Source organism: Stigmatopora nigra, chromosome 12, assembly GCF_051989575.1.
Source record: "Stigmatopora nigra isolate UIUO_SnigA chromosome 12, RoL_Snig_1.1, whole genome shotgun sequence".
NCBI classification, from domain to species: Eukaryota; Metazoa; Chordata; class Actinopteri; order Syngnathiformes; family Syngnathidae; genus Stigmatopora; species Stigmatopora nigra.
This window is the reverse complement of record NC_135519.1, coordinates 8,628,307-8,654,087: the sequence shown is the minus strand read 5'-3', so window position 1 is coordinate 8,654,087 and position 25,781 is coordinate 8,628,307. Positions and strand designations below refer to the sequence as shown.

Below are 25,781 nucleotides of genomic sequence, written 5' to 3'. Positions count from 1 at the left end.
TGAGTGAAGCGGAATGACAACAAACAACGTGAGGCAAACCAAGGGTAATGTTGGATTCCCATTTTATGACCAATGATGAGCAGATATGAGCAGATATGAGCAGGCACACACAACTTGAAGTCTGCAGTACTCACCTGGCATGCCTGTCAGAGTTATCAAAAAGTAAGAGGCAAACATAGGAGCAGAACAGAAACAAGGGAGTGCGTTAAGTCAAGCTGGGAGCCGACAAGGCATGTGAGAGAAGAGCTTTAGCAGAGTGTGACTGAGTAGTATCAGATTTCCAAAATTCTGTAAAAAGACACGCGCAAGCACCCAAGCTGGCATAAATTTCTCATTTGCAGTGCGGCAAAAAGTGGCATTGGGAATTGTGACTCAAAACAAGATTTGTGTGCATTCAAACTGCTTGTGGAGCTATTTGCCCATTTCATCAGAAACTCACCTATCATCTGTGCAATGGTCTTCTCATACTCAGAAACGATTCTCCTATGGAAAAGAATTGGGATGTTATTAGACGGAAATGTGGCTCAATGCTTTGTATATTTCAGCAATGGGTGTTGCTCTATAACCTGAAAAGCAAAACCACTAACATTTGAAATGTAAGATAGCCCTTATCTTTTATTTCCCTTTTTTTTGCTTGCAATAAACTTGATTGAAATTGGCAAATGTAAGAGGATTGATTCATACTCCCCATCCTCCCAACCTTCTTATCCTGATAATCATCCATAGGAAATAAGCCAAGACTAAATGAAGCTTCTACTAGCTGAACCCTGACCCACCACTATGCATTTTGCTTTGCAGGGCTATATTCATGACAATTTCAAACCTCCAAATATTACCTCATTTCTAGCACTTCCTGTCGGCTGTCTTCATATTTCCTCTGCCACTCGAGCACCTCTCTTTCTTTTGTCACAATCTAAAACAGGAAGCATCTTAATGAATTTGGTGTGAAAGGCTTGTGCATATAAAGACAACACCATGTGACCCATATTTTGTATAATGAAAATATATAAGCTGATTTTATAATATAGAGGAACTCTTTCAGTGTCGATGATGCGGCTGTTTTCATCATTCTGGTGTGAATTTAAATTTCTTTGCAACTAGAAGACGCCTCGTCCATTTGAACTGGAAGAGGGGCCCCAGGAGTTCAAATGGAATGGACATCTATCGCTGTCAATGGGAACCATTGTGTTCATAATAAACCCAGTATATATTTGTGATGGCCATTTCTGGTGATATTAAAAATGTCGGGGGGAAAACACTACCATATATAGAAAGCAAACTTTGGAAAAAACATCAACAAAGTATTTTCCAAATTTTAGCAATATGAGCTCCATGAACAAAATCCTTTTTTTCTTCTACATCCTATCAAGTCTGATTGGGTCGAATTTGTAATAGAAAATTCATAACCAGGCAAAAAAAATCCAGCAAAAATAACCAAATAAATAAAATAAAATAAATCCCATTTGCGCACCTCCTCTTTGGCGATTCCCAACGAGTGGTCGAGGTCTTTGGGAAGATGTGGACTCTCTCCATCAATATAGCTGGGAGCGGTCCGGACATACAGCGAGTTCTTGGAGAGCAAAATCTCTGACGTTGAAGATGCATCTTTGTGCTGCTTCCAGGTTTCAATTGAAAGAAGTGAGAGGAAAGGAAACATAGCAAAGTTACAATCCAGACAGGTTTGAACACGCTGCCCCCGGCTGGCTAGTCTAACCGCTCTCAAGGAGTCGGGGGGTAACCTCAACCCGAGCTACGGGGTGTCATATGTAAATGAGGCAGGCTAGCAATGTTCCCGAAGACTTGGTCAGCTGCAATATGAATTGATGGAACAGTCTTCATAGCCAAGTTATTGGCTTGTTAGAAAGCATAGCTTGTTTGCCATTGGTACAGGCAAAGGGGAGGAGGGCAGAAAACGCATACTGTATAAAAAGGAGAGGGAGGATGAGATAGCAGCCTTTACAACATGGCAAACGTGTTAGGGTTATGTTAAAGCACATAATATTTCATTTCTTAAACACGGTCAAGTGCTGGCTGATTCCTGACTTCTCTTCAAATGAGGCCTGACCCTAAACGTTAAATTTAATTTTAAAGGGCAGGGTCGATAAACCATAGTACGTTTTAATGTTTAAGGACCACTCTAGGTCTCTAAAACTATTATGCCCTCAAGGATTTATTCAATGGAGACGGATTAGGCTTAGACCACATGGAGGTAGATAAATGACATTGAGACTTAAAAGCAGAAAAGGGAGGAGAGGGAGCATGAAGAAAAAGCCAGAAAATTGTCTACTTCAACTCTAGACTTCCATTGATGGGGCTTTTTTCCTGGCATTGCTTCAAAAGTATTTAGTGTGTATACAACAACAACAAAAAATCTTAAATATTGACAGTAGCTGCATTGAATAAGTGTAAACGGGAGTAAGACCACAACCCCTTCAGCACAGAGCATACTGACTTAAATCACATACTAAATATGATTTCCATCTTGTGATTCAATGTCTTGCATTTGGCAAAAAGTAGAACACATCACTTTCTGCAGCAAGGTTACTAACAGAGATAAAGTTTACAGCATTTCAGGGATGAAAAAGGAGAATGACAGAGACTTTAGTAAAGGATACTACAGTTCTAGGGATATGTTTTCTCATGAGATATAGTATGTAGTATTACAAAGATCTAATACACATCCTAGAAGGGAGTGACAGGGTGTATTATTTCAAAAAGAACTAGGGGTACACAATGCAGTCGCCTGGTATTTGGACAGTGATTTTGTTGGTTTAAAGCTTGAGAGAATCATGAGTGTATTGGCACTTTACGTTGATCTTTGTGAGAAGTGGAAACATGTAACCTTATTGATATTGTGAAATTAAAATTATTCTTTCATTATAGTGCAAATAGTCTTGTAAAGTGTCTATGCAGCAAAATCACTGGATGTAGGTATTTTGTGCCTACATCAGTGTTGCCCAACAACTATTAAATCAAGGCATATATTTTGCAGAAGTACAAGAGCACATAGTTATTCTTCACTGTCACTATATATTGCAAATCAGCACACTGTCGGGAATCACTCCCGTTTTACAAATTCAGTGTATACTGAGATGCAAAGCTAGAGGATTGACTGTCAAAATGTCCAAGGACTGAGCAGACATGGTACAAGGACGGGTTACATATAAATGTTCCTCTTACTTTCAGTAAGGGTGAACCGTTGATGTTCCACCGTCGTGTGCTGGGTTTCTTAAGGCGCGACTGTGAAATGTGTGGGACAACGCTTGTGAGAAGCACTCAGAGTGGCGTATACAAAGCGTAATCAGCAACCGTGAAACTCAAGTTAAGCACTTGTGTAAAATAGGTAGAACACTTCAGAGGAAATACTGCTATATATTCCAACGCTGACTAGAAGTTGGGGATTTAAAAACCTGAGTGACTGATTAACATCTACTAAGAAGCCATATCTGATTTTTTTTTGGTACTATCTTCATTTGAGGGAAAAAAACGGAATAACTGAATATTAATATAGTTTGACACCCTGTAATTCTTTCTTTTAGAATCTGTTTGTTAGCAGTTTTAGTAACACTAAAATCACAGAATGTTATAAAAGGAACAATGATAAGCAATGATTGCCTGAACTGCTTCTCCAGTACAATAATATACATAAGCAGTTGCATTCAAGCCGCCTGTAAACAGCCAACATGCAAAAAAAGAGGCAGAATGGCACTAAACTCTTTTCCTAGGGGGGCAGCCTGAAAGTACTTTTTCTAAGTTTTTCTAGATGAGGGAGACTTGACACTTGGTCCTTGTCTTACAGGGCTGACAATGCAGTGGTTCACTGAAAATGGTGTGTTTAAGGACAGGGATACTCATGCACCATTTCTACAGCGCTGGTCATCAAGATGCATCCTGGCAAAATGCCCCCACCACACCCACACACACCCCCACACACTTACAGCAGGTGCAGGCTAAATCAGCGAAGTACCTGGGGGGCTAGATTGGAGAAAGAGGGGCACTGAGAGATGTTTTTGGCTACTTGCAGAGCCTCTATCCTCAAAGCAGCGAGCACCAGCTCCTCCTGGGTCGCACAATTTGGGGGAGTTGGGGGTGCGACCCAAGGATGTGAAAGTAAGGGAAAAGCATATAGAAGACTTGAGTTGGTCACACACACACACACACTTGGCACACTTCACTTATAAGCTATCACAAAAAGGGAGGAATGAAAAGGAAAGGGTGGAATGTTTACACAAAAACACAACAAAAGGAAAACGAAACGTGAAAATTATCAGGTTGTTAACACACCTGTAGTTTTTGGGCGAACACATTAGGGTTGGTCTCGGCGAGGTCAGGCTCCAGGTACCGCACAGGATCGTCACACTCAGACAGTCTTTCTAACAGTGACGCGGTCAGGGCGGAAGCAGGGATCTCTTGGCTACTGAGCTATAGTGAATGACCGGGATGGGGTGGGCAAAGGGCGGAGGGGTTGGTTGGTTGGTTGGTTGAGGTCAGCATGGTACAGCAAGCGCTCAGCAGCTGAACTAGGAATGTGTTTAGTGTGGTTTTCTATATCCTGTTGTCAACCTGACTAATGAGGATCTTACTGGGGACGTACTTGTGGTTATCTAACTGTTGTACCTTAACTTAAATTAAAGGACAATGGAATGGACAGTGATGCTTTTTTTCCACTCAACAAACAATGAGCTGTAGAGTATACAAATCTATAACATTCATCCCAACATATATTTTTGTTTTTCCAACACACCTGCTCATCCCTCTCCGTGCTTTGTGTTCGACTGAGCACTTCGCTTTCTCTTTTCCTGCCTTTATCACCAGCAGATCCTTCAGGACCAGGCCTGGAACTTAGGACTGGGGACTTCATACTGGCTGTTATCTGAGCTTCCATTTCCTCAAAACTCCTACAGAGAAAAAGTGAACATTGAATTTCAAATTGTAAAGCTTGGTTCATGTAAAAATGCAGGAATAAAATGTCAACTTCATGATGACAGACGTACCCTGTGCATGGGGAGTTGGGTTCAGATCCATGTGCATCTTTATCCTTTGGTACGGTGTTGGATAACGAGTCCAATTTAAGGTATAAGGATGGTTTCTTCACAGAGAGTGGCTTCACACATGAGACAGTATGTTGGCAACATATTTTTCATTTTATTAAATAAAAACTGATCATACCACTGATACATCTTAGACAACATACTCACAGGTGAAGAAGAGCCAATCTTTTCCATGTATTCTATTTCATAATCAGGCACTGAAAGGAAGAAAATGGTATATATCAGATGCAGATGAATGAATTTTTGTTTAAAAAAAAATCAGCAATACGGGATGAAATAAGGTTGTAATGATGTAATCTAAATATTTTTGTTTGAGTTTAAAGGTGAATGTATTCGAAAGTATGTCTCACCTGAAGACTGAAGACTCCTTTCATTAACAAATGATGTCAGATCTGACGGCTGAGGGAAATCTTGTTGGTCAGAGTTCAGTTCTGCATCCAAATCATGCAAGCCTCCCCACTTGTGAGTGGTGGAAGAGGCTAGCTTTTCCTCATCTGTTGCGTGGTCGTCCTGCGGTTGAATGGAGGCGGGATCATCGGCATCCTGACGTACAAAGAAATCGAGTTAGACAGAGCTAATACAGCAAAGTACAGTGATATAACGGATGTCTGAGTTTACCTGTGAGCTGTCGGACAACTGTGATTTCTTTGGTGACCTCTTCACCCTGAAAGTATTACTGTGGGAAAAGAAAAGTCATATATTATGTTCATCATTCTTTACAATTCAACCTCTTGTAGATTTGATTCTTGAATGTTTGCAAAGCTGTAAGATTTAAAAATCTATATGATTCTTGCTTTGGAAAACACTCAACTTGCCAAGCTAGTATGTTGGTTAGGAGGACATTCATGAAAAAAAATATATCATCAGTTGCTATAAGAGGCATGAGGCAAAATGTAGAAAGCATTAAAGAAAATCGAAAAAGTAAAAAGCGTTTTGATGACCCACAAAAAAATAAGTAGCGATCATGCGGTTTTATAGGGATCCTGATGAAACTGATAGGGAAATATGGTAAATAGTTGCATTATCCCTGTACTTACAACAAACAACATAGAGTTGAAGCACCTCTGGACTTCCTGTGATACGAGAATACAGTCATAGCATGGATATGTAAAAAAATCTACACACCTGTGATCAAATGTCAGAGAGGGGATTGTGTAAAAAAAATATATTGACAAATCATCAAAAAAAAAGAATGCAACCAATAAGCTGCATAATATAATTGAAAACTAGACTTTCTAGGGAAGTAAAAATAAACAAATATCATCTGCCATTTGTACAGAATTGTGTAGACTTTTCATAGCCACTAGTCCAGGTGACTTGAGAGAGACAAAAGACAGTAGTGTAAAGAAGTGAAGAGCACATAATACAGCAAAACTAATCCAAACAAAGAGACAAAACACAATCGACAGTGTCAATACTTAACTTACGATTTGATAGGAGTTTTCTTTTTTTTGGCTGGTTTGTTCTGATTTTGATCCTCCAATTCCCCGATACGGTCATTGTCGTTTTCTAAGTCGTCATTTGACAACAACTCAACGGAGGCTGAGGCTTTAGGTGGTGATGTCGCTATCTTGTTGGAGGATTTAAAATGGTCCCCTATGGAGTCTTCAAAATCAAAACTGTAAGAAGGTCCGGATGCTTTGGGAGAGTCGACCACAGCTGTCTTAGTCAAAAATGGATTGAAATTTGGATCGTCCCATTTATTTGATTCAAAGTTGTAAGAACCTTTGGATAGGGGCTTTTCCTCTTCATTAACATTGTGTTCTGACAGAAGGTGGTTGTCCAGTTGCTCCGCCTGCCCCTGATGGGGCTTTTTTAATCCTAGTTTTGGCTTTCTCAGAGGCATTTTGTGACCAGGTTTCTTGCCTAGTTTCTTGGGCGGTGGAGAAGCTCCGTGTGTTGCCTCACTATTCTCTTCTGAGTAGTCAAACTCTAGTCTCACAGACTCACGTTTGGGTGGAATGGGTTGTTCTTCGGGGTTAATTACCGGTGCTTCAATTGTAGCTGGATGAGGAGACACCCTCAAAGCAGGGATAGGGGAGCTATCTGACTGGGTGGCTAGGTCTTTACGACCAAGAACTGGTGAGTTGGCAATCTTACTCCCACCAGTCTTGAAAGGGTCGATACCCTCAAAACTCTCTGGATCCCATTTGTAGGAGCCCCTTGCGGGGACAGGGAGGTCTTCTGTTGCAGGGGGAGGAGAAGGGTTGCTGTTCTTCTGGCACGTGGGTGAGGGAGAGACAGCAAGACTTTCGACTAATTCTGTATGAGTGCTTTCTTCTGGTAGTGGAGGTGGAGAATCTACACGAGTTTTCCTTGTCTTTTTGATGGTTCCTGTAGGACTTCCCCCTAAAATAGGGCTACTATTTTCTTTTACCTCCTGTGTCACAGTTTGAGGCTTTGCACGCTTAATGATCTCTGGGGTGCTACTAGTTGAACTGGGTTTCTCTGGGTTGGAGTTCTGCCTCAGGAGAGGCTTCTTCTTCACAGATCCAGGGCGGACTTTCTTAAGCCTGCGGAGCGTTCCTGGGTTGCTTTCGGTGCCTACACTGAAAGATTCTGAATGTGGACGGAAGCCTTGTGTTCCAGATCCATCCAAGTCAAAAGTGTCAGGTTCTCCTCCCTGGAGGCTGAGGGAACGAGTAAGTGGTTGAGTTGTTGAAGCTGAAGCAATTTTTTCAAAGTTGTATGAGCCACTGGCAGCAATTGGCTTATCCTCATCAAAAACAATAGCGAAGGGATCAGAAATCAAGTTAGACGAAGCGTCTCCACCTGAAAAAGATGGAGAAAGGAACACCATGAGTTTATTAGTTTCATTTATTTATACATAATATTTGATTAATACATTAAGAGTGGGAATTCGATCATCCTTTTGGGACAAAGGATCTGCAAAACATGATAATCTCTAAGAATGTACTTAAGTGGTTGGTGTTATCGCATTACTTTTGGGAAACAAAAATGTCACCATTGCAATTCTGCTGGATGAGAGACACTGTTAATCTACTAAAATTAAACACAACCCACTTGTGGATAAAGAAATCTTTGGAACTAATTACAATAAGAGATCTCCTGACAGGAATGTGTAAAGAGGAGGAAGAAACTCCAGAAACGTTGACAGCATGGAGCAAAACATGCATAATATTGTGTAATTCCTCTGCATAGAGCCTCTTCTGAGGCTACCTAAACACCATTTTTTCCTCACCTTTGCCATCAATAGTTAATAGTTGGCTTTGCAAATCTGCAGGGCCCTTCACAGGAGTTGTCGATTCAGGAGTCTCGAACGCTCCATCAGAGTCAGAGCTCCTACAGCAAAAAGAAAATTGCATATTGAGTCAATTGTGCATTGAATCAGTTCAATACCTTAACTGTGAAATAATGATCCTCAATGATTTACCAGAGGAAATATATTGGTGTCAACTTGGAGCCGATGATTACAGAATGAAAACGATCCAATATAAATACATTTGTCTTTCCCAGCACAGGACACAGCACCAAAGAAAAAACCAATTCTCTTGGATCGATGCAGATGATGATGATTTTGGTGTTGTTGAATAGCATGCGTTTCTCGCATCCCATTCTGTCTCACCTCTGCCTGACCAATTCCCTTGCAGTCTTAATCATGTTTTCATGATGGGAGCTCCAGGAGAGACGCCGGAACAGTCCTAAAGCTGGATCCAGGTCTGGACTGCCTGCTGCCCCTCCCAGCAGCGTGTCCCAGCCCCAGCGTGCCCACTGCAGTGGAGAGAGAGCCTGCCACGTACTCACCGCCATATCATCCAAAAAACACACGCCACTGTCTGATATACACGTAGATGCCCACTCTTCTGCACAAGTTATCTTTTGCTGTGATTTTCGATATTCAGCTCTTATTTGTTCTATGTTGCATATACAGTGTTTTTCACCTATAGCCCCCAGTCAGCTCTCTTCCCATCTGAATGAGACGGCAGACTGCTTGCACTCTCTCTCTTCTCTCATCCTTACTCTGTTCATCGACTTTCCCCCTCCCTGCCCGTCCTTCTTCTCTAACACTTGGCTAAATCTAGAAATAACTTCAATGTTTAAAATGTTACCATGGACACAGACACACCCATTGTTTTTGAACCTTGAATTAAAAAAAACATAGACTCCAGCACTTACAGAATTGAAAATGAATGAATGAATAATGTGTTCCACCACCCATTGCTCAAACCAAGGCTGGACAATCGAGGCCAGAGGCAAAGTATGTCTGCCTTGTATTGATGACCAGTCAAAATAAAATCCCAATAACTTGCAAAAGCTAGTTATATCCCGGTTAAATGTTCATTTCAGTTTCCCTGCAACTGCAAAACTGAAGTTGTCATAGTAACTGGAATTGCCACCATATGTTTCATTCATGTGCAAATATATTGGTTATGAAAGGCAGTCTTGCAAATGGATTTTACCCAGACAAAACATGCAACATATAAGTGAACAGTGAGAGAGGGGAATCAGAACAAATGTAAACAAATGAAGCAGCCCAAACCCTACAAAATAAATCCAGCAGCTATGACACTGGAAAAAGGGTGCGTGGTTACCTGCAAGTGCTCTTCACAAGGATTAACTGATCCCTCTAAATCTGTTTAATCGGTTTTGTGAATGATGATGATCAATAATCTCATCCTATCTCTCTACACACAGCATCTAAAGAAATGTTGTTTTCTCTTCCCACTACCTTCTAAACACCAACTTCTTTCCACTTTTTCCTCAATCATACTAAACAATTAAGTGCAAATGAACGTGAGGCTACCATGTCAATATAGACCAAAGTTTTTTGGTAAATGCATCCCACTAAAGACAAAAGCAATTTTGATGTCTAAAAGTGGCCCCACTCTGTTCCAGCAAGTTAATAAAGTGGTTGTGTTTGTTCTTCAAAACCATAAATTAGAGGCAAATACACCAACAGATAAAGACACTGTTTGTTATGACACTTCAACAGCGTTAAGAAAAATGTTGACGGTCATGGGGAATATACGAAGTAGACGATTTTATTTAATAAGGAACTGTCTATTTTTAATTACAGCTGTCGAATTGGGATCAGTGCAAGTCAAGGTGTTTCAAAACGCCAAACAAGAGATCTAATTAGCTGGAGTTAAGGGTCAAGACAAACAGGATTTCACACAGACAAGAAAACAATCAGATGAATAATGATGGTCAAAACAATGAAATACATTGGTTTCCCTTCCTGCCTTAAGAAAGGGGTTATCCCACATGGCCTAATCTGACATATTAAGAGCAGGCAGATGGCATATCAAAAACAACAGTGCTGCAAGTGCAGCAAAGGCAGGGTTTAAATAATTATCATTATGCTAATGAGATCAGAGGCAAAGGCACCTCTCAAAAGTCCCAACATTCATCCCAACCGACTGTAACACAGCTCTTAGTTTTGATTTTTAAAATTTTCTCTATAATAATACAAGAGCATATAGAATACGTTGATTGCTTAATTGTAATCTCACAACTGTGAGCCAGTATAATAAACACAGCAATATGACATGAAGAACAACTCAAACAACCATCTACCTCTGGAGTCCAGATTTAGAAAAGCTTTCTTGTAATAAATCATTCATTCCTACATTCCAAATGACATCTCTCTCACACACGCTCTGCACGAGTCCTCGCTCCCTAGTGCAGAAGTGTCTGAGCTATAAATAACACAAAATGGAGCATTCTTGCTCGCGTCTCGTCCAGTCATCTTCCTGCACACCATCCTCTGTTTCGACTCTGACTTCTGCCCATAGCAACAATGAGAGCAGGCCAAAACATTAGCCCACCAGCTTGAACTTATTGCCTCCATCTGTTCCATATAACATTGATTCTCATGTGTACGCATGTGCCTCTGACTGCGCATGTGTGCTGATCCCTCTACTATTTACATCACAAAAGCAAAATGACAAAAAGCTCCGTTGACTGTACTGCTTAAAGAGACAAGTTAATGGCTAAAGGAAGGGGAGGGGAGAAAAAGCAACCAGTCTGAGACTCACATATGTTCTTGAGTAGGACAGGAGGTCTGTCCTTGCTCCATGGATTCGTTGGCTCCCATTCTCAGCTGACTCTGCTCCTTCCACCTGCCACTGTCCACATGCACCTGCTTCCACTTAAAACTCCTTCTTGCATTTGCTGTGATCCTTGCAGCAAGGCAGCAATCGAGGCGAGTACGACCTCCTAAAGGTCTACAGAAGAAAATAACAGCGTCCCGCTCGTCGCATCGATTCACCGGATGATTAAATGCTCGTCAAATTATGCAAAGCATCTCTCATCTTCGGCTTCTTCACATGCTGGAGCCATCATTCCTTTTACTCCACGCAGTTAATCCCATAAATGCTGATGCAATTAAATTCAAGCATAGACTAATCCAAAACGATCCAATAACAATTCAGCTTTCTTCCTGTCTTTTGTGTGTCTGAGGTACCTCGTCCCTTGTTTTTATGTGGCTGAGCTCTATGATGCTGCGCACACTGCCTCCTCCCCCTTCTATTCCCTCTGACACCCCCCACAGCAGCAGAAGATGCCTGTGCCTTTAAAAATTCAAGCAGCCTTTCCGAAGTAACTACCATAGCCATTAAAGAGAGAGTCAAACAATAGCCCATAAAAAAAGACAATGCCTTCATTTTGCCTTTCTTCCACCTCCTGCATCCAAAAGCTTCATGGAAAAAATACATACCCCCGTAGTGATGTCAGAAGGAAAATCCTTGACAAGAATAGTGGTTATAAATCATCCAACTGGAGTTCTGTCCCATTTCATTGTACCAGTAATCATAAGATCCAACTCTGTTGTTGCAGCTAATGTAAAGAAACAGCCACATCTAGCAAACATATTGGCCCTTAATCCTTTTAGTAGGACAACTTATTATTCATGGGGACATTCCATTTGGGGTCAGACAGGCTACAATCGTAACATGACCCCAAATGTGAAGTCCACATAAGTGTAAGCCACACACATGTTTTTATTTATTTTCTGTATTTTACCAAATATTATAAATGATTAAAACAAATTAAAATTAAAACTGAAATGGACAGCTCAGATGAAATGCACATTTTTTCCTGATAATTTCATGGTATTTAAGTCATTGTCTGCTATTGACAACAATAGACATCCTATTCATTAAAATTTGGAAAACTGGCTATGAAAGCTCATCTTTAAGTGTCATTTAATTATCACTATCAGCCCTCCCAGTATAAATTAATTGGATTTCTAGCAGCCAACAAGTCAAATATTTGCCCTACAAGGGTTAAATAATCCCACATGCATGTGAACCCGAAACACAACCACCCACCCACTTTTAATGCTGACTTAGCGAACTCAAGCCCGTCCCAGCTGACTTGGGTCAAAGGTCTGGTATATTTTGAACTAAAATTACGTGCTTGTCTTATTAACTGAACTCTGCACCAATTTTGAGCAGCATTGTAAAGTCCATTAATGTATTCCACTTTGTCATTTTCAGACATCTGCTATAGAACAAGTCCCATGAGATGGAATAAGAGCTGGAACATGTTTCACTATGTTCCTATTGAGTGTCCAAGAAGAAAAGAGGGGCCCAGGGGTCCGGTGTGAAATTTAAGGAGGATGAATCTGCTATGCATTCATGTAAAAGGTGTGTGAATTCGGGCTTACAAACACAGAAAGTGCCCACAGCACTGAAATTCTGGGAACAGAGACTCAGGACTCATTTTCACCCAAAAAATATGAATATTAATATCATGAATGTGAAAATAAAAGTCGTTCATGTACAATGCAACATCAAGTCAGCTCTCTGTGTCAAATGACATTTTCTTCAATGGGGTAGTGCAAGTGGGTTATTCGAAAATGTGCATTAAGGGAATACTAACATAACTAAATAAATACCCCCATTTATGAAGTTCTTGCTTAGTATGGCCAGTTCAATGTTCAAAGCATGCAAAGCCATCTGGTCTTAAATTTCAGCACCAAATGCAAATCAAAGGCAGTAATAAAATATTCATTGCAGCGTGGAAGTAAGAAATGGTGTTTTCCTTGAAAGATTTATCAGATGGCTCACGTGAAATCAAGGTCACTTCCATCAGAACTAAAAGGCTCTTAATAAAAGGATTGATGCTGAGTGTAAGATGAACTAAAGTCAATTAAACCTCTTGAGTGTAGTAATATTTGGCAACAGAGGAAAATCTACTGTATATTTCCTTATATAAACACATGATGCACATGATAGATATGTGAAGTAGACTTGCTAATTACAAACATATTTGTATTCTCTGTTTATTCTCATATTCTCACTTAGCAGCCCAAAAGGATGAGTGTCAGACGTGGGTAGAGCTACCATCTGAACTGATAGGATGAACAGAAATAATCAGCCTAACTCAAACAAACAGTTGTATGTGTACAGTTTTATCGCACTAATAAAAAAGACAGTTTGGGGAAAAGTTGATACCTTAGAAGGAGGCAGGGGTCCTCACACTTGTGATTGGAAGGTGCAGTTGTAGGAATAGCAGACTGGTGGGAAGATGCAGGTGAAGAAGCAGGGAGTTCGGGAAGGGTAGTAGATGGGATGTGTTTGGGTAAAGTTAAAGGGAATTCACCACTCTCCTCCGTGTGCTCAGTGATAGGGGGTCTAGAGGAAGGGGAACACATTCAATCAACAGTTGCATCTTCTCAAGTGATGTAGACGTACCTCACAAGTCCTCTGTGACTTCAGCCTCACCAAATATTGAGTTGAAGAATGACAAACATACGAAACATTTCCAAGTATGGCCTTTGTATTACTATTTCAATCAGTTGAATGGCGTGAATGGAGAAACTTGCTCGAATATGTCAAGCTCTGTTGTAATAGGCTAAGTAGAGGAGTGGATTTGGCCCTGATCCAGGTTCATCTTATCAGGAGTGTTAGGCCCTAATCTGACAGGCAATGCGGTGGACACCCATGCAGCTGCTAGCACTTTGGGGAAGCTTCCTCCAAGCTCTAAAAATATTCAGGGAGTCTACAGAACTAAAGCAAGTTATTTTGTTTTTTTTTAACTCAGAGGTTTGAGTATTGTGACTGAAATAAGAATTTTAAAAATTCTGTTACTCATCCATCTTATTTGGCTGTGTTGCGTGTCTCATTTGGCAAATGCATGCCAGAAATAGACAAAGTCACAAGATAGAGTCAGACAATTTACTTCAGACTGTAAATCAGTCAAAAACACTGCAGATTTAAAAAAAAAATCAAGAAAAAAAATGATATGAGTTAACATGGGTTCAATTCTTACTTGGGCCAAATTAAATTCCAAAGGAAAAAAAAAATGAAGAGAGAAGAAAAAAGAAGCGAGATCCCTTTCAGTGACACACTTTAAAGGTAGTTGAACACTTATGGCGGGAGTCTGTGTATCTGTCAGAACACGTTTGGCTATGACTGGCTCTTGGAAACTTCATGAAAAGCATATTTGTTGACTTATTAGCGGAAGTGAACAAAGGTGGTATAATTTATATATACAAATGACTCCAATAAAAAACTAAAACATCATTACCAATTCTTGACCCACGAGATTAAAAGATATCAAGCAGATGAGGAAGGTAAAGCATGATTTGAATAAGTCAATTCAACCTTCTGGACCCTCGTCTAACTACTTGACCCTCCCCTATGCCCATCTGCTAAGGTCAGCAGAGTGCAGTCATCACCTCCACACCATATGCTATATCCACCTGGACCTACTTAATCAAGTACACAAACATTAAAAAGGCATTGACTTAAAAAATATTTAAAAAACTTACCCCCATTTCTGCCATGGAGTCTAACTTTAAGTCTAACTAAATTAGTGGAAACGCTTCCGTAGAGTTCCAAACCAATAGAGTCCAACAGTGGTTCAAAGAATGTCCCAGGGCTTCCCTTTAAGCCGCTATTTTATACTGATCGAGTCAGTCATGCACGCTCAACACATAGCACATGCTCAAGTGTTTGTCTTCATTCAAGTCTGGCTTTTGTTCAACTGTCTGCTTGGTGTAAATGACTTCAGAGGATCGGGTAGAAGAGGGCAGGCTGGGAAGGGAGGGACATGCTCATCTAGGGGTGGAGTAAACACACATGGGCAGACTTGCCCAGCGAAAGGATTTTTGTGTACATTGATGAAATGTCTAATAATGATTATATTGTTTCTCATTAAAGTATGTGATTAAAATGCCTTGAATGCAAAAGCCGAGCCATAATTTGAAGACTTCTACAATGCTTGTCCACTTGATCTCAGTTGGTGGTGGTAATGGAAGTTAACTCATTGTGTGGACAACTGTCAAAGAAATTGCTCAGACTGCATATCGAAGTGGCCAGTTGCAGGCACAGAACGTGCGCTGTGACTGGCAGAAACAAATGTTAATCTGGCATGTCACACGGCTGCTGGGCTTTCACTAGTGAAGCGAGAGTCTCTCATAAAAGCCATTGAAAATAATTGTGGACATCATGATATACAATCCGTCAACCATGTCCTGATGTAATTCTTAGCAAAAGTCAGTCAACATAGATGTATCCCTTTGAATGGCAAAAACCAAAATGCTGGCACATCACAGCACCTTTTCAGAATTAAAATGCGGTATAGTATTATGTAATTAATAAAGTTGTGAGGCAAAAAGAAACAATGCATGCCAGGGAGATTTGTGTGTTGGCAAAGGCACCAAAGTCCAGAGTGTAAATTAGAGCAAAACCATTATGCTGACAGTCTCATCTGTAAATATATCATAATTATTATAATTTTTTTTAAAACACTTAAAGTGGTAATTTTCACCGCAGTCATATTTCTTTGAATCTCTTTACATACAAGTGGCTCTGTAGTTATGGATTACAAACATGTGACTTTCCATCCACTTTAAGAATGTTAAGGAGAAGCATGACTCCCATTGTTTATTCTTACTACAGGCGGCTTACTGAACTGACAAGAACAAGAGATTGATCAGGTTTGTTCTTCAGTAAAACGTCTGGTGTTATGAGTAAAATAGGTGTGTCATACTTAATATTTAATCTCAACATTGGAAGAAACTTGAATGGTAAAAATAGAATATTAGTTTTAAGCAAGGATACTAGTATTTTAGTCACTTACCCACTTTCTTGTTCCACCCAAGCAGGATCATTGATTGTTGTTGTGGTTTCCTGCACCGTGTTTTCTGGTTCCTTCTCTAGATGTTCACTGTTTGGCCTTTTCTCCACTTTTTGGTGGCTTGTTATTTTCTGACCTTGTTCTATGGGCTCTATTTTGCTCTCCTGTAATTCCACAGCCTCACCAGTGATTTTTGATGTTTCTATGAGCTCAACTTCATGTTCTAATGTTGTTCTGCTTCTTATTGGATGCTGTTCAATAGATTCCTCTTCTTTTTTGTCAAGTTCTGTTTTCTCCTTTTCAAGTTTCTCCGTTAAATCCACCTCTTGTTGTAGCACTGGGATGTCTGTTTGCCCCTGATGGATTTGATCTGGCCCCACAGGAGCAACTACCACTTCAGTAGGAGTGAGAAACTCTGGCTGGGGAGAGTCCAGAGGTGGGAGGGGTCTGTAAAGTATCATAACAAGAGAAGGGGGAGATGGAGAATTGTTTAGTTTTACACACATGTCCAAGCTACGACTGTCAAACTACTAATGTGTTTGGTTTGCCAAGGTACAGCTGCTTAGGGTTTCTCCTTGTTTGTTTTAAAAGCTGTACTTTATTTAATTGGGTGTCACACTGTGTCAAGCTAAGGGTGCCGTGTGTGGAAAAAAACAGCTCCATTCAAGATGTGGAGAGATGTCGCAGTTGATGTCATCCTTCCGATATAAAGGGCTGCATTACTTCCATTAGGCTCCAACATCTGACCTCAGCATCAGTTAACACAAAGTGAAGCAGTGTACTCACCTCCTCATTCATATTCATTGTGGGCCTGTTCTCTTCAACAATACTATACACAAAAGATAAATATTGCTTCACTCCATACAAGTGTGATTAGTAGCTATACAAAGATGAATGATAACGGTGATGTGTTTGTATTGTAAAAAAATATGTAAATATTATTCATCATTGGTTTTTTTTTGGCTAATTTATTGTTGAAAAATAAAAATAAAACCAATCACACTATATAACCATCGGACACCTAGTGAAGTATACATGCAATATGTGTAATTTCAAAAGTATTCAGAAAACTGTAATAGTTGCACTTAATAGGCCAACCTGAAGGGCAACAGATAAGAATCAAGAATAACAATGGTGGAAAACTATTCAAGGTCCTGTGTAGTTCTGTTTACTCCAATTAATTTCATGTAAAAAGTCATTTACTTAAGAGTAAAAATCTTTCTTAAAACCCTTCATGCTTTACCTTATGATTTCTGTGCTCTCTTGTTCAGCCTGAGCAAGGGAAGCAGCTTCTCTGAGAGATGTTATCCATTGTGAATCAGATTCTTTTTCCATTAGTCCAGTGAGGGAATTGTCTGACGTATGTGGCAGTTTGGTGTCTGCAGATGCTTGTTCAGAGTTGCAGGTAGAATGACATACCACACCCTCATCCAGTGCATTTGAAAAGGAGGTTGGATTAGAAAGTTTCACATTGTGAGATATCACTGGCTGTGGGAGTATTGAATTATCATCTTGATTGTTCAACACTACACTGGTTGTGTTTGAGGCACTGTTAAGTTGTGACTTGCTAGTTGTGTCTTTGTCATTTTCCATTGTCTTCAAAAGACTCGAGTTGTTATCAGTGTGGCAAAAGTTTGAAATGTCAGCAGATGGTGGGTCTTGAAGAACTTCTGTTAGACTTGGTTCATTCTTTATCATTGCTTCATTGTGTGCTACTTTAAACACACTTGTTCGCTTTCCCAGGATATCTGAACTGTCTACATATAAAGCAGCATTGTTGCCAGTGGCAATTTCCTCTGCATGTGCTCCTGTAGGAGTTTGGAGTGCTGAACCATGTGCTAGGGCTGAACTTTTATTGGAGAACTGGGGCTCAAGAATCTCACATACTGTATCTGGGATTTTATTATTCTCAGTTTCACTCTTTTTGGTGTTCACAGCCTCTGCAGGACTCTGATCCTTTTCTCTGGGACTATTGTTTATATGTTTATGCAAGTTGGAATCCTTGTTATTGCCCATGCTGACATCTGTAGAGAAGTCATTATTTTCTATCTTGTCTTTTTCAGATGCAGAAAATCCTGAAGGCAAAGGGTCATGTTCATCCAATAAAGGAACAACAGAAAGGGTGTTGCTTCTAAAGTCAAAATGATTTTCTGGTAACAGTCCAAATGATTCCGATGGGCTGTTTTCGGTCTTGGCTTTACAATTTTCACTCTGGCGAAAGTCATTGTCCTGCATTAAATCTGTGCTTGAATCCTTCTCTGCTAAACCACATTTTCTTTCAGTAGTCATTTCTTGTTCAAGCTCATTTATGTGATCTGTGTTTGTTGTCTTTATATAATTTTCTTTTTGACTATCATTTAAATCACAGACAAGAGGTGCGAGAGTGCTGCCGACACCAGAAATTATTTGTGATTTGTTCTTTTCAAATTTATCGACAGAACCAGTTTGTTTGGCGAGACTGCCGTCACCGATGGACAACTCATTCTGACCTTTTGATGTCTCAAAAGAGCCATTGTCCTCTCCCGTGGTGTCTGTCACCACAGATACCGGTGCTTGAAGCCATTTGACCTGGCTGCCCGTCTTTTGCCCCTCTTGAAATGCCTCTCTGCAATCACCTGGAAATCCATTAGTGGAATATTTGTACAACAAACTCTGATGCAGTTCCTCCTGATGCTGGGCCTTCAGTTCAGTACTTGAACTAAAATCAGGTGGTGTGTGCTCAGAAATTGAATGGTTTTTCTGTTGAATTCCTTCCTCCAATCTTATAACCATATTTGTTTCAGTATTTTGGATGTCATATTTGGGAAACAACTCCATGTCTGCACTTGCCTCTTTAGCGCCACAATCAGACTCTTCATTCTGTTGTGTCACATTTCCTATATCAATATTACCACTCCTTTCTGTTTCCTCTAGATTAGTGAGCTTTTCAGTTTTGTCATTAAATGACACACAGTTTTTCTCATCTATATTCTTTTTTTCCTCAACATCACATAGTTCTGCAATATTATCCTTCACATTGGGCTTGTTAGAAGAAGTGAGGTCAGGTTTTTCCTGAATCATTATATAATTGGAGTCATTATTTGCTAGTACAAACTCCGGAGGCTGTTTCACCTCACGTAAAGGTATCAAGTTGTTGTCGGATAGCAAATATTTGCCACAATCAACATTATTTCCATCCAAACATTTTTTTTCTACTCCATCGTTAGCTTCCCTATGTTCCTGATCATCAAGAATGTTACAATCAGCATTGACATCACTAATAACGTCAGAAAGAGAGACTTCTGTTCCATCACCCACTTTTAAGTCACTTAACAAAGGGCCTTGGCATTTCAATAATAATGTAGATTCACTGGCACATTGCTCACTAACAGGAATTGGCCGCTCAGTGACTATAGCCTCTGAAATTACTGACTCATCCCTTAGTAGGTCAACAGAAGCCACAGACTTCGAGTCCTCCCTAGATTCCATTGGCTCTGTGCTAATTAGTGCATGTGATGGTGGATGATCGAAGTCAGCAGCAGGCTGACAGCTTTGTTCTCTCTGTTGTGTCTGAGGGGGTACTGAGCAGGTCAAAATCTCAGTTTTAGGCTCAGAAAAGGAATCAAGATCATTGGCACACTGTCCCTCCATAGAATCAGTGAAGACATCTTCGATTACCTTACAGGTAGCATTACTGACAGAAAGGGAAGTGCCTATTTCACTGACCACAAACGTTTCACTTTTTATCTCCTCTGGCTTAACAGGAATGATCTCCATATTAATTTCAGGTGTGTTATTTCCCTCTGGCATTTGACATGAAATTCCAACGCCATTTTTTGGAACAATTTCTTTCTGATTTGTAAGCACTTCAACCCTGTTTTGGCAGAGTTGATTACTGATTGACAAAGGGTTTGTCGTCTCCTCACATTGCTCGGGCGGCTCCTTCTTTGTTGGTTCATTCACTTCACACTTATTGTTTTCTGAACGGTCTTCAGTGTTTTTTGCTGGTTCTGAAGCAGCATCTGTTGAAAAATTGGCTTTTTCGATGCCAATATGTTCAGTCCTGCCAAGACTTTCCTCAGTGGGCCTTTTTCCATCTCTACCTGACGGATCACTGTTAGCATCCTTGGATTTATCTTCGTTATCTGAAAGAATATCATTCCCAGACGTTGTGACATTTTGAATTGCCGCTCCAGCTTTAGTAGATGTTACGTCAGTGCTGGTTTGTGGCTTTTTTAAGCCGAGAAAGTCTGGGTAAGTATAAATCGCCTCGACAACAGGATGGTACAAACTCTCGTGAACTGTCAACGGGGGCAATGAAGCGCATGTCATAGCAGGCATAGCCATATTTTGTACCTCTAGAGTAACACTATGGTCTTCGTTGACACTGTCCACAAAGCGAACTCTGTTGCTGCATCCACTTTTTTGACGTGCAGACTTACCCCCACTTGTGGTTTGGTTCCCAGCCTGTTCTTGGATCTTGACTTCTGTTATAGGTGCAGTGGATTTGGGTATGAAACTTTCTGGTTGCACCTGTTGAATTCTTGCAGTAGAAGAAAGTGACGTGTCGGTGATGGCCGACGCCTTGCATGTGGCTCCCGAATGAGGTAGCTCCTCCAAATTAAAATTTTCCTGCGTTCCGGCTCCGCTTTCTATATTGCTTTGGTCGCTGTGAAGTGGAATCGGTGAAAATGTTGTAGTGAGCTCCTCCTCAGTGCACAGGCTGTCTGTGCCAGTAATGATCGTCTCACCATGGCTCGGTGACTTCACACATGACTCTGCAACATCAATGGGTGGACATAGCTTTTTCTCAGCTTCCAACGCCTCACTAGCAGCCCCCTCCGGAGGGCTGAATGAACCGCTACCAGCGACATCTCCACCCTCCAGTCCTGCAGCACTATCATTCAGATGATGAGCAACAGCAAGTGTCCCATGGGGGAAATTATTAAAAATGCCTTCCAGGCAGAGAGGCTCAATTTCTCTGTCGCTTTCTTCCGCAGGGGAGATTCCTGCATGTACGGTGCTCGTCTCCCTCTGTCCTTTTGAGCAACTCTCAGTTGATGTGTGTGGCATTTTGCTGTCGGAGATTTTGTCACTAGCAGCCTGTTTCCTTTCGTTTGTGAAATCAAGTGAGTAAAAGTCAGATGAGAGCTGAGCACTACTATCCAGGAGTGTCCTCCGTTCTTTGTATCCCTCCGAGTGCTTTTCAGCCTTTCCTTTCCCAATGTCCGCAATAGAATTAGTAGCTACTCCCTCCAATGAATCAGAGCTCACTTTTACTCCCTCACATTTTATCACTTCTTGTATCGTGGGTGTTGTTAGTGGCAACGCAGCAGCCTCCACTAAAGCATCTTCAATGGACCCATCTACGCAACTCTCTCCCACACATGCTGTGATGCTACATAGGACACTTTCTTCATTGTTTACCCATGCCTCAGTGTTAAAAACATCATGATTTGAATTCTTTTCGGATTTATTATGGACACTATCAGCTGTAATTTGGTCTGTTCTCTCATCTTTTTTTATAAGACTTCTGGTGGTATCTTGAGTCCCCGGTGGTTTTTTGTTTATGTTATTTTTTACACATTGAGCATCAGTTTCACTGATTTTATCAGACAGATTCAAGTGTGAAGGAACAAGATTGGAAGCAGAACCGACAGAGTCGATAAAATGATCCTTCAGGCTATGAGAACAGGGTGGGGAGGTGCGTGGCATCCCCTTGCTACAAAATTCATCATTATGCTGTGTTATACATGTCATTGTCTCTGTGATTGGGACTGAAAGTGCAACAGACTCTGAATGATTCTCTGGATTTACAAAGTGGGGCACCTGTAATTCATTTTCATCCTGTGCCATTGTTCTATGTTCCATTTCAGTCTCTTTGTTTGTCCCCGCCCTTTTCTTTTTATTGTGCTTTTTTCTATCTCTCTTTTTCACCCTTTTGCCTTGCGCAGCTTCACCCTGTTTGTTTAATGCAGGGATCACTTTTACGTCATCAACACTGATTGATCCTGATTCCTTCTCTGAACATATTTTCCCAATTAAATGTTGACTCTCAAAATAAGGACAATTCAACTCAGGTGATTCTTGAAAAGAACACATTGTGTCAATAGTATTACACGTGGGATTTTCGCTTTTTAAATCCACAATCTCATTTTTTTGTTCTCTGTCTTCTTCCACATTCTGTGAGCTTATTTTTCCAGTAGCGGAGTTACATTGAACATATTCTTCATTCAAACTGACATTTTCTGCCACTTGTTCAAGTGTCGCTTGGGACTTTTCTGTATGTGTATCAGATAAATTCTGCTTCTCCTCTGTGATTGTTTCCTCTGATTCCAAATTCTCTGTTCCAAGTATGTAGTCCCTGAAACTAAACAGAACTGAATCCATCTGCTTGCACCCTGCCTCACTTTTTCCATGTGCACTTTCGTTTATGAGCTTATTACTAACATGATCCAACGAATCTTCAAATTGAGGCGGTGATGATGAATCATCACACTTTGTAATTGTTTCTTGTCCAGCTTTTCTATCCTCTTGATCCAATTTTTCACACTTAGGCTTGATGGATTCTTTGAGATGAGGAACGGTCAACGAGGCCATTTGTTCCTCACATTCTTGATAGGCTGCCAGAAGTTCCTGGTCATGAAGCACACACGGAGTCAAAGTCAAAGGTTGACCAGCTGGGTGAGGTGTGGCAGTATGCAGAGGTAAAAGTGGAGCATCTGGAAGGAGTGGCTCAGCCTCGTGAGGCCTGAGACGAGGGTAGGGTAACACAGTTAAAAGTGTGGATTTGCAGGCAAACAGCTGCTAATTCCACGATGCCACACAGCGCCACTTGTGGCGGACAAGGCTCATGCTCAAGCTCTGCACCAATGCCACTTCAGTTGAAATGCCGATCATACTGTATGTCAGCTGTTTCCAAGCATTTGGTTGTTAATATAATACCATGTTTAAATCCACAACACCAATTGTTAAACGCCTACATTTAAATATCCAGCCATCACCAGGTTATAACAACTGCAATAGTTGCAAAACAATGTTATTTAAGCACTGGCAAAATATTATTAAACACAAAGAGTTGAATAATGCAACAGTTGGGCCACAGTTAGCCATACATCGCAATGCTGATATTTCTGTTAGCTTCATGGCATCGTTCCATGCACACTGATTATTTTACCATCATGAAGTCCGGTACCTGTTATCTAGAACTACTGGAGGATGACTGACTTCCCTGTGATGCTGCAAACCAGCCATCAAGGAGTTCACCTGCTCATATGTCCTTTCTCCTGAACTAGTCTTAGGTCTGTCAACACAACCCCAGTATATAGCCATATACACAGAGAAACTATGAATTAATATGTTGTGCAAATCTGCGCCCTTAAAACAACAAATACAGTCCACTTTCTGCCAAGGAAAGACTATGTCAATAAGTGGATCAATTGCACAATTAAATAATAGGTTGTATTTTAAAACAAATAACAAAAAGAGCATTATATTCCTGATTTTAAACTTTTTTTGACTCAAAATTGTTTTTTAATCGGTATCAATTACTGTGGACAAGTCATGACAAAAAGCTGCAAAAAATATAAATGTTTTCCATCCCACACTTACCCAAGAGAGGACTCCCAGATGTTAAATTCACTGCTGAAATCTAGACTGGGCAGCAGATCATGGGGAAATTCCAACTCCTCCTTGTCTTCAATGGGTCCTGCAGCACTTTGGCTCTCCTCTACACCTTTGATGACTGGGACATCTAGGAGCAAGGGCTGGAATGGCAGATTTTGTTGGCTGACAGGCTCCTTGGTCAATTCCACGCCAGCATCTTTAACTGCCTCAATCTTTAAGGAGAACAAATACAAATGTGAGGGAAAAGCCAAGTACGAATCACCAACCTATTCTTGGTTCGCTATAAATGAACTCAACATTTTGCATTTTCTTTCACACGCACACCTGCAGAATTCAACCTCAAAAATAAACAAAGAAGAGCAAATAACTCCACCCAGAGCTACACTACACAATAAAACTTTTTGTGTGTACAGCCTGGAGTGATGCACACGTAATATTAACTGATACTTCACTGCAACTTCCCAGTGTGCTTTTATAACAGGTAAAATGTATACCTAAGCAATACAGCTTTATTAATATTCAAACACCTGCTGTTGTTTACTTGAATTTTAAATGAATATAAGTTGCATAAATTCCAGGAGTCTTTTTATACCCTTCATCTATACTTTTCAAAGTACTCTAAAGGTTTAGAGCAAGCGAGTATTGAAATCCATGACTAGACAAACCTGTCTTTATTGCTTATATTCTGATGAAATATAGTGTCTAACTGTAAGGAGCTGTCTAAATAACATGGCAGCCTTAAAGCCTATCACTTACTAATGTGTGAAGTAAACAGTGACTTACATGTAAATAGCATGTAAAGTCCAGTACATCATTATTATTTTCCAAAAAAAAAGTGCAGTTGGACATTGGTCAATAGGAAATGTCTAAAATGAAGACCACTAAAGTATAATGTGTACAGTATGAATTATTACGATTAAGAGCACTTGTGAATTATTTATGAATGTTTCAGTGCAAAGAAAGCAAGGACACATCTTAGCTATTATATTTGTTAGATAAGAATGGATACTAGATAATACATCAATGTGGTTGACTTGCCCACTTCCTTGATTTATATCAATTATTTCTCTTCCATGGCTATTGTGATGTCACACATTCACAGTGAAGCTAATTTGGTTTAAATATGCAGTTCAGTTAAGGTGGAGACCAAAAAATGCTAAGGTGGCTGGTGTCACCTGTATTGTTTTGTTTCTTCCCACGGTCAGTGGCGAGGGAAAAAATATTGCAGTTTTTCCAGTGTATTCTCCTAATTATGGAAATCCAAGACATACAACATGCTATTGCAAATTCTCAACAACAATAAAATACATTTCATAAGAAAATGGTTGATAAGATCGCTGTAAAAATTCTACATTGATTATAGCTCAACTTCAGTGTTTTAAAAAATGTGTACTGTGAATCACTTTTGTCCCATTGGAAAAATATTCAAATTTAAGTTCACATTTGTGGACAAATCTGAACCTTGTAATCAACCAGGCACAACTTTTAAATTATGGAAGGATCTCAAAAATAAGGAAAAAAAATAAATGCATGTGGACTTCTTCCAGAAAAACAGACATCCAATCCATTTGACAGGGAGGCGTGGCAGCAAAGCTCTAGCACCCTCAGTGGCACAGAAACATCAATCTTCCCTGTTTAGATTAATGGCACAGTTTCCATTGTTAAAAGCAGGAAATAAGTCAACAATGCTACAAAGGAGACGAGCAAAAACAGATGGGAACTTTCTGACCCTGTTTCTTACATGTGAAATCTGAACATTATCAACATTTCTAAATGTATTTGTGAGATCCAGGTGTACCCAGTGACACATCAAGTAAATTTCTCTCTCCAAAGAACATCTAATGTCACTTTGACAACTGCCCACTCTGCAAAAGCAAGGTTACTAAGACACAAGAAGCCCTTTAATTAAAAATCTATTTCCCAACTCATGTCAGTCCAACCCAAACATAAATAGTACACGCTTGGTTACTTATTAAGCCAACTGGAAGCAAAATGACTCTCACTCTTCAATTTCCACAGCAAGAAGTTCCAACAAATATATACTTACTTACTCAGTACGATCAAGGAGATTCTACC

The 25,781-nt window shown here is 40.2% G+C and overlaps 1 protein-coding gene across 1 annotated transcript in view; it reads right to left on the bottom strand.

Moving 5' to 3' along the window:
* The window catches only part of tacc2 (transforming, acidic coiled-coil containing protein 2), a 33,056-nt gene that overhangs the window by 2,539 nt on the left and 4,736 nt on the right, over positions 1-25,781 (bottom strand). The window contains exons 4-25 of the mRNA XM_077730101.1: positions 23,691-23,917; positions 23,275-23,382; positions 17,344-22,830; positions 16,104-16,547; positions 13,472-13,651; positions 11,051-11,239; positions 10,643-10,711; positions 9,742-9,782; positions 8,638-8,953; positions 8,254-8,354; positions 6,479-7,823; positions 6,089-6,124; positions 5,670-5,727; positions 5,402-5,594; positions 5,199-5,248; positions 4,995-5,104; positions 4,745-4,898; positions 4,285-4,422; positions 3,968-4,060; positions 1,472-1,612; positions 837-913; positions 440-483 (exon numbers count right to left, since the gene is read on the bottom strand). Of these exons, the coding sequence (XP_077586227.1) occupies positions 440-483; positions 837-913; positions 1,472-1,612; positions 3,968-4,060; positions 4,285-4,422; positions 4,745-4,898; positions 4,995-5,104; positions 5,199-5,248; positions 5,402-5,594; positions 5,670-5,727; positions 6,089-6,124; positions 6,479-7,823; positions 8,254-8,354; positions 8,638-8,953; positions 9,742-9,782; positions 10,643-10,711; positions 11,051-11,239; positions 13,472-13,651; positions 16,104-16,547; positions 17,344-22,830; positions 23,275-23,382; positions 23,691-23,917 (9,601 nt within the window). The remainder of the gene's footprint in view (positions 1-439; positions 484-836; positions 914-1,471; positions 1,613-3,967; positions 4,061-4,284; positions 4,423-4,744; positions 4,899-4,994; positions 5,105-5,198; positions 5,249-5,401; positions 5,595-5,669; positions 5,728-6,088; positions 6,125-6,478; positions 7,824-8,253; positions 8,355-8,637; positions 8,954-9,741; positions 9,783-10,642; positions 10,712-11,050; positions 11,240-13,471; positions 13,652-16,103; positions 16,548-17,343; positions 22,831-23,274; positions 23,383-23,690; positions 23,918-25,781) is intronic.